The sequence below is a fragment of the Magallana gigas genome, chromosome 3 (genome assembly GCF_963853765.1).
Source record: "Magallana gigas chromosome 3, xbMagGiga1.1, whole genome shotgun sequence".
Taxonomy (NCBI): domain Eukaryota; kingdom Metazoa; phylum Mollusca; class Bivalvia; order Ostreida; family Ostreidae; genus Magallana; species Magallana gigas.
This window is the reverse complement of record NC_088855.1, coordinates 36150902-36160373: the sequence shown is the minus strand read 5'-3', so window position 1 is coordinate 36160373 and position 9472 is coordinate 36150902. Positions and strand designations below refer to the sequence as shown.

General features: G+C 35.1%; 1 protein-coding gene across 1 annotated transcript; it reads right to left on the bottom strand.

The window, feature by feature from the left end:
• Window positions 1–4655: 4655 nt before the first annotated feature.
• LOC105333463 (linear primary-alkylsulfatase) lies at window positions 4656–9347 on the bottom strand. Its single transcript, XM_011436454.4, has 5 exons — window positions 9051–9347; window positions 8534–8763; window positions 8010–8216; window positions 7421–7673; window positions 4656–5953 (listed from the first exon to the last, which is right to left on the bottom strand). Exons 2-5 carry the CDS (start codon window positions 8711–8713, stop codon window positions 4842–4844), a joined length of 1752 nt encoding a protein of 583 aa, XP_011434756.3. The 5' UTR covers window positions 8714–8763; window positions 9051–9347; the 3' UTR covers window positions 4656–4841.
• Window positions 9348–9472: the final 125 nt, after the last annotated feature.

Sequence of the window (9472 nt, the reverse complement as noted above, 5' to 3'; positions counted from 1 at the left end):
GTCAAATAAATAAAGGGGAACATTGACTAGGCTAATAGGATTTATATATCCCAACCTGAGAGAAATTCAAAGCAACCCTCTCATCCCCGTTAGGTGTCGATATTAATGTGCATTAACGTATATTATAATTGAAATATTTTCACCTGTTTAGAATTTTCTTTCACGGTATTCAACCAAAAAATACGTTTTGGAAATTTTTGGAAAGTTAAAAAATTTATTGTTCTCAACGGGAATCGAACTCATGACCTACTGGTTTGTAGTGAACCCACTTACCCACTGCGCTACGGTGTAACATATCGATGATGCTATAAAGAAACTCTTTAAAAATTTATACTTGATTTTATTGTTTATTTCGATAAATAATACCACACAACGTGAAGGTGTCACATACCACATTACTTGTAAGTAATGAATTTTCCAATTATCAAATTAAATCTATCCATTTAACAAATTTTTCAAAATAGCGGTTCCCATACAATTCACCTCTGTTTAAATCAGCCAGTACCGGAAATGCATGTTTCCAGATTTACTTTTTTGCGTACTGCGTCATCAAAAAGTGGTGTATAGAGCCACCTTAAATTAACTAAAAGTACTTTTTTTTTACCAACCAATTTCATGTATCATGTGAGATCGTTATCATTGGTATGGAAAGTATATCAATAAGAAAATGAAGACTATTACTAAATTCTGATTTCTCCAATACCTCCCGCTTCTGATTATTATCATTATTATAGATTATAGAAAAGGAAGTGTACTGCATCTTGTTTTGGAGAAATCTCTCAGAAATATGAGTTGTTGACAGTACATTATACATACATGTTATGTATGTAATAGGCAAAATTGTTATCATTCTTCTAAGCAATCTTGATTCTTGTCTCGGAAAAAAAACTGTACCAAAAGTTATTCTTATTTCATATTTATATGGTTAATTGTTCGCCATGTTATCTTGTACCTTCTTTGGTAATGGGCAAAGACAACGCCTACTGCCCAATTACAGTATGCTTAATACATAATAAAGGTAGTCCAAATCAGAATACACTGCTACAGATGCATTGTATTGTGTAAGGAAGCAGGTACAATATGCAATTATACCGACTGACATATTACGATTAAGCCGCATTATTGGCACTACATGGTTGTCATGGATACTGTGCTCTTAGTGCAGATTTTTTCGTTATTGAAATAAACAGATGTCATTTTATTACTGCTTTTGACATCTCTAAATAATACCCCGCAATTATCCATCTATCCCTGTTTCATCATTTTGTCTCTTTCGGAAATTTTCTGTCTGTTGACAATACCTAAGGAGTGTTCAGCATACAAGTCTCGACTTTGTGGTTTAAAAAAAAAATGCATTATGAAATAATGAAAATTTTGCAAAGAAAATGAAGAGCAATTACATACCTTTTTGCCATATGAAAGTTTTAATTACGTATGATTAGTAAATCTGAAGACAGAAACATTGTCAAACAGGCGCTTTTCATTTGTCATCATTTTACATGTCCTACTGATCTCATGCCTTAAACGATTTTTTTTCATAACATTTCTGCTACAGTCAAGGAATATACGTCTAATTTTTCGTCATATAGACATGTTCAGCACCTGTGTCTTGTGGTATGCATGGCGAATATTAATATTGATAAATCTATCTTTTATATACATGTACCTTTATATATCCTTATGATGTGATAACAGTGGTTTGCTTTTGTTTTTTGGTGGTTTTTTTTTGGGGGGGGGTTGATGGGGTTTTTTCTTTTTTTTCAGTGTGTTTTTTTTAGTTGTTGTTGTTGTTGTTGTTATTATTATTGTTGAACTCTCTGTCGAGAGTGAAATGTGTTTGTTTCTTGAAACGTGCTTCATGAACCAAATGACGTTAGTTCGACCAATGTTTTGCATTGTGCAATTTTGAGTTTACCGGGTAGCAGTAAATACATTACAACGTGACGTTTATTTTGTATTTACTGCCACCCAGTAAATTCAAAGTTAACAACATGAAAAAATATAGACGGACAGATGTCGACAATGTCGGTATGTTTCAAAAGCTGCGCTAATGGGATTTTGTAAGATGTTAAATTTAATGTTAGATTGCGTTTCAAAATGTTATACACAGGTGAAGAAATGATGATGGAATACTTACTTGTGTTGTAATGTAGTACTAATTTCATTTTTCAAATATAAATCTATGATTTGAAATTTCAAAAAGCTATATAAAATATGTTAACCATATTTTGACATACATGAACAAGACCAATGAATGGTACTGAAGCCTGTCTAATTGTGAACTTCTTTTTTCACCACTTTTAACATGATCATAACTTTATGCCAAATTTACATTTGCTAGAATGGAAAACTCCATGACGTACAAAAAAAAATTTTTTTGAAACACATCCCACATCGCTTTCGACTACAGATAAAAACAACGGGGATTTTGCTTTGCAAACGGCGTGAAAGAACCAGGATGAAAATAATCAAAAATAGTACTTTGCGTTCTGAAAAACTCCTAAATAGATAAGAGATTTTCCTCATTATAAATCGCCATAAGAATATTTGTTTTCAATGGTGTCAATTTTTCCAGGTTAAAAGAGAGAACATGCAAAAAAAAAATCTTCAAATTTTTGCCTTATACATGTACTGTTATCAACTGTTCTTATACGTAAAATGTGTTTTTATCTTTAAAAATTAACAAAATGTGATGAAAACATGTGACTGACTATAGTATTGATTTTCTTAAGCTATTTTTCCGGTTTTGTGTTATTTTTATTGATGAATCAAAAAATAAAATAATTATCCTAACTTCTTACCCAAAGTCATAATACAGCAGCGATAAGACCTACGGGATACTGCCATTTCCTGCAGCTCCGGTCTGCAGTCGGGACTGTCTTTAAATGTTAACTACCGATTTACCTTAATTATAAGCATTACTACCCGCAAGGGACGCATAATGCAATTACTTAAGATTAAATGGAAATTACGAACGTTAGTTTGGACTTGGATTGAAATCGTAAGCCTCCTTTACCGCCATGTCGTCGTCCGCAGGTTGTAGTGTTTCCTTATTGGAAAACTTGCATTTTTAAAAATAAGGATTTCAACCATATTTCCATTCCCCTGAAAAGTAAATACCAATAAATTGTGATTCGATGACAGATTTTGTTCTCCGTTTTGGCTTCCCCTGTTAGTAGCGCTTTTGCTCATCAGTCAGGTTGTATTTTATTATTTAAGGACAAGAGTAAAGAACATGTGGCTCATGGCCCACGATGCTCACTTTAAACAACAATGCTTGTGACCAAAATAGTAACTGTGTGGCCATAACTGCTGATTCAATGTACTTACATATTATACATGTATATGATTACGAATTTAATTGACATTCCCACAAACTTGCGTACACATGGGCATTTTTTTTACGGGAATGGCTCCCCACAAATTGTTATATTACTATCCAAGCACTCATCATAATTCTAGTAATGTATTGTTTATTATACATACGCAAGAATTCAATCACAACGTAGCCGGTCTGAACAAAATTTAGATGATCGACCTGGGAGCTATAGTGCCTCCCATAGTAAAAACAAAACTGCAATTTTCGGCGTACAAAAAATTGTACTATACTCTGTCCCAAGATATTTTGGATTCACGTTTGGACGATTTTTAATAAAAAAAACACTTACCTGTGAAAGAAGTGCAATTGAAATAGTTGAAAGGGATATTTTCCAAGATAATTTCATTGACACATTATCATCTTTCACTCGGAAAAATTCACAGGAACGAAAACAGATTCCTTACGGAGATTTATAATGGGGAATGTTTACATCATTTCTCCATTCGGAATACACTCGGAATACATCGCGCAATATTTTAATTTTATATCATCCGGGCTTGCTGCAATGCAAAATCTCCGTAGACATCACATTTTTTAGCATTGTATTGAAACCTGATAAGCTAACAGGGGCGTTTTGACTGAGAAATCTTGGAAATTTTTCATACTTTTGAATGAACATCGTTTGGATCCTGAGGTATTTATAAATATCAAACTATTAAGCCAAACGTGAATCCAAAATATCTTGGGACAGAGTATAGTTTTGTGCTTTATTTAGAGCACATTCTATACAAATATTTGATTCCAACAAATTTCTCGTACATTTTACTACAGATATCATCACTTTACTTGCCTCTGATATTCTTTTAAAACCGATCACTAGCCCCTTAAAATGAAGTGATGCAGTTTGTTTACATGTAAAAATAGCGACTCTCAATCTAGTCTTGTTCAACTAGACGTTTGGCTGTCTCCGTAAATCCCCGACGTCGGAGATTTACGTAAACAGCCGAGCGTCTGGTCGGAGATTTCCGAAGACAACCGAGCATCTGGTTGAACGAGACTATTCCCAATATCTCGACCTGAAATTAACATTTTTCAATCTCCGACGTTGGAGATTTACGGAGATAGCTGAGCGTCTGGTTGAACGAGACTACTCCCAATCTCGAAGTGAAATTACATTTATCAATTTCCGAGGTCGGTTAGCGTATATAAAAGAAAGTTTGAGGCAAGTAAAGTACCGATATCAGTAGTAAATTGACGGAAGAATTTAATTTTTATTCACAGAATTTGTGTGAAAATAAAGTTAATCAGTCCAAAACTGGCGCAATTTTTTGTGCGCCGTACATATTAGTTGCATTTTTTTTTTACTATGAGAGGCCTGTAGCTCCCAGGTCGTCCATCCGATTTTTTCCAGGCCGGGTGCTACAGACCTGCGGCTAATCAAAACGAAGATGTGAATCAAACTTATAATAAATTATTTTTTAATAAACAAAACTTTGTTACATAAGTTTGTTAACAAAAAATGTCATTTGTTTCTTTCAAAACAAGACATAATATTTCGGAAATTCATAGCACCACCCTGTATTTCTATTTCTCCTGAGCCGTAGGCTGTTATTGCTTTGATTCTACTTCCGATCATGTCTTTGAACACTGTTTCGGTGGTGGTAACAACAAGATCACAATGAAGGCACTCTCCGTGTTTCACAATTGCAATCCCATTTCTTATAATAAGGGAAATGTGAGTATTTGAATCTTGAAATACAAAATACACACTTGTCGTCACCTGACCACAGTCTTCCGGTTTGAAACGAACTTGAAGAGCTTTGAAAATAAAATGAATCGGCAAAATCTTAATGCCATTTTCTCTGTTCTTTTTTAAAGAAATTGAGCTGTCAACTAATCCAGCAAGTTCAAAAGCACTGGTAAGATAATAATTCCGTCCGTTGGCGCTTTTTTGGCGGGAACCTAGTGACGTCAAACAATCGAGTTTTATTTCCGTTGCTTCTCGGTGTCCAGGATTCATTATGAGGACATAACTGGAAAGTTCTAATGCCCATTGGAAATCCTTTGCCCTCAGTGCCTCTCGGGCCTGTTCTAATAACTTGCTCACACCGACTAATTTTACCATTCGATCCGCACGTTCCATCTTAGACAAGGGAGACAAATCAACTGCGTCACCGTTGAACCAACCCAAATATGACGTAAACACGGTCTTGACTGACCATTCTGTGGTACCATAAAACTCTTGTAGGTACGGATGCATTCTAAGACTTTCAGGCAAAACCACTTTCTTTGCAATGTCAATGACATCCATTCCTTGGTTGATATACCTCACGGTTTGGTCGTGGATATATTGAATCGCATCACGGTAGGCCGTCAGTATATCCTGTATTTTCGACTTTCCTTCTACCGGACGTGTATGACTAGGTACCAGGTGCTGTGGACTGTATTCTATGATTGTGTCTATAGATTCTACCCACTGTAGGAGATTTCGGTCGGGAGTTCCTCGAATGGCGTACAGATTGGGGAATGCCTTATAGACGTCATCGGCACATAGGAATGCTTCCTGTTTGGGTAACCATACACCTATCTGATCGTCCGTCTCTCCAGGGATGTGAACGATGGACATTTCAATGCCTGCAAAAGTTCAAATGAAAGAATCAGAAGCTATTCTTAACGATATACATGTAGCTTCTTTATTGTGTGTTTGTTGGCGTTAATTTATCCGACAAGTTGCTGTCCTTTAAAAAAGGACTGCATGTGTTTCCAACGAGAACGTGAAAGCCTTAAAATTATCACAGATTCCACCGACTCTAGCCCCTGCTTTTAACCACTAAATTTGTACGTTGTATTACGTATATACATGTATATGTATAGTTGACTTTTAATCCCAGAATTTAAAGGGTTCATACTTCTAAAATCATTTGATCTATGATAATGAAGATTGCATGTATAGTATCAGGCATTCGGCGAATTCTACTATTTGCGCACACATTACGCTTCACTCTACTTTGTTACATATAACTACGTTATGCAGTGACAGCTATACTATAAATGTGTAAATCAATTTCATATTTTGATGCATTTTTCATGAGATTTAAACTTTTATACAGTGACATAATTATTCAATCATCTATTATACACAGTCACATAATTATTTAATCATACTTAAATGCTTTAAATAATTTTAATCGGGAAGTACTCTAGCCTCGCCTTCTATAAAAGTAAAGTTACTATAGTAAGCTACATGTGTATTCGGAAAACAACAAAACATTGCAAATTATGCTATTTGATGCATGTTGTAGTTTCGGCATAACATTACCTTATTTCATAATTTTTACCTTATTTCAATAATTTATATTGCAATTTCACAATTACAGCGCCTTTGAACTTATATGTGCATATTGCATGGAATCCCGATCCCGATTCAGATAAACCTGTGCTAGCCTGGTTCCCTGAGCTACCATTACGCACAGGAACCAGGCTAGCTCATGCGCAGGCTGAATTTTCCCCATTGCATCCGGTTTAACCTCGCTTATATATTTTCTTAATTAATCATGATATTTGATAAATATTTTTAAAAAGTTAAGGTAAAAAAAGTGAAGAGGTGTAACTTATACTCTCTCTCTCTCTCTCTCTCTCTCTCTCTCTGAGAAATTTTTTATTGTAAATGTCAATATCAGTCTATCAAACACCAAAATATTTCATCTTCATTCCATCATTTAAAATTAGACGTTTACAGCAACTTAAATGTTAACTCAATACGGCTTCCAATTTGAAATATGAATAGAATTAGGTAGTTTTACCTGGGTCTTAATTGATGTCAAGATCTGAATTTAAAACCCCGACAACTGCTTCTTGTTCGAAGTGATGAAACGGTGAACATTATGCCTCGATTAGAATAATTTATATCTAAAAGTGCAATTTTCTGAAAGGTAATCTCAGTCCTTGTTAGCCCAATCTTAAGTGTCGGTAATAACTACGTGTATATACTCCAGGTAAAATAATGATATACTTTATGCAGGAAATCTCCTCGCACCTTTGATATCAGGAGTTTAGATTAGATAAAAGTTTTCAACAATATAAAACGTCCGTGAAACTTACCAGCTAAAGTTAAATTTGTGACTTTTTGGTTCACAAATTTATTTGGAAAAACGAGTCCTATAGTTGCCTTTCCGTCGCCATATTTCAACATTTTCCCAATCCCAGAATTCACCGAGTTTGGCAGGAAAACGCCGAACTGGCGCATAGCACGTCGGTACCCGGCTGCATTCGCCGTAAACGTTCGTATAAATTCTCTATTCGTGCTCTCATGGGCCCAGATGTCCGGGGGATTCTGATCGTTTTCGATAAAAGCCTAGAATGACATTCATTTTTGGTTCGTATTAATAAGTTCCTATAAAATTCTTATAATATGTGCTAGAACATGTTATACGTGATATGATATTTTATATGTATGATAATTACTGTATACAGGGAAATACAATCCCCCGTTTTAATTTCGCCCCTTTTGTCCTCCTTGTCACTTTGGCGAATTTTAAACTAGACAAATTCGAAACAATTCTTAAATAACTGTATTAATTAGACAATTGAACAATATTCAAGAGATGTTGAAACGTTTGCAACAGTAGAAGGACGAAAAAAAAAATACGCGGCAAAAATAACCCTGTACACAATAGATAGACTAAGTAACCTTTGCTCCATATGTGTGGTCTGCATGGTTATGGGTGTACACGATTGCCGCTACCGGCTTCTTGGTGATGTTCCGGAAGGCGGACATGATTGCTAGACCAGTCTCGTAACTTTCCGTTACGTCAACTATCACTATTTCATCCTTTCCCTCGATCATTATAGAGTTGGCTAGCGCGTATCCTATAGCCATGTAAAGTCCGTCAGATACCTATAAAATTTACAATTTATTTGCTCTTGTTTCATTTTATCTATATTATGGGGGGGGGGGGGGAGGGGGGTGGATAAAAAATTATGTTCTTAATAATACATCATGTAATATATCATGATTATGCATATTCATCAATGATTAATTGTAGTTAAAACTTTCTGAATCCCAAGAGTGAAAGACAAGACACATGTAATTATAATTTAAAACCAATTGTAGTTAAAATAAAACTTTCTCAATCCCAAAAGTGAAAAACAAGATACATGTAATTATAATTTAAAACCAACTTCAATTTTCACTTTGAATCTATTTCAATTTACTTGGAGAATTTCAGGTCGAGCAAACTCGGCGGTATGGTTGGTGAGCTGTTGATCTGCCGAGGCCAAGCGAAGGATTCGTTCCCTGTATGACGGACCATTAATGGCCGCCCATAATCGGTTACCAAGGTAACCTGTTAACGCCAACAAAAGCACCAAAAATGCCACTTGCGGTCCTTCCATTTTCTTGCGGATGGCCGGGGCAAATTGTTCTAAAGTTGTTTAATTTAAAGCTGTAAATATTAATTGAAAGATGACATTTTTCACAAGAGTAGCAAAGGTGATATCGTCCATTACATCCTTCATAAATGTCCTCTTAATCTAAATTATCAGTTGAATAGAGAGAACGGATATCGATAAAAGCCACAGCTTTCATCAAATATTTCAATATATACTAGTATCACATGTGAAATTAAAGGCCTTGACAATACGAAAATTTTTTTTTGCATGTAATTATGAATGAAAAATGAAATAAAAAAAAATTCAATCGTTCATTAAAAGTGAAATAAACCTCACCTACCTGTACATAAGGTTTGAGATTAGCCTTTAGCCCCAAAGTCCGACATCCCCCTTAATATTTACATTCAACACGCGACAACACACACACATACATCACACGGGTCGGAAAGTGGGCCGCATTCCATCTGTCCCGATTGTTACTGTAATTTAATCAGAAGCATTTCATCAAATTCAAATTTATTCAGTTTTTTCCTTCCCAGTTTCAGGTGACTGCTATATCTCTGTTGCATGACGGTTGCATTATTATTATTCTCCACCTCCACACAACATACTTAATTCTCGCGTTGGTCTTATTTTTGGGTGCAAGTATGTAATTACCGAAGTAGGAAGTCAAAATCACCTTGCTTATAATTTCGGATTAAACCTTATATGTTAGGTCTTATTGTAGATCTTTAAAAAAATATCCCGACTCACTGCAAATAA

Bases quoted from the DNA above. Each gene is read 5' to 3' on its own strand.
- LOC105333463 (XM_011436454.4), bottom strand. From the start codon at position 8,713: ATGGAAGGACCGCAAGTGGCATTTTTGGTGCTTTTGTTGGCGTTAACA. The intron at 8,217-8,533 runs GTAAATTGAAAT...TAAATTTTATAG, and splicing joins CTCGACCTGAAATTCTCCAA to GTATCTGACGGACTTTACAT. The intron at 7,674-8,009 runs GTTACTTAGTCT...ATGTCATTCTAG, and splicing joins ACCACACATATGGAGCAAAG to GCTTTTATCGAAAACGATCA.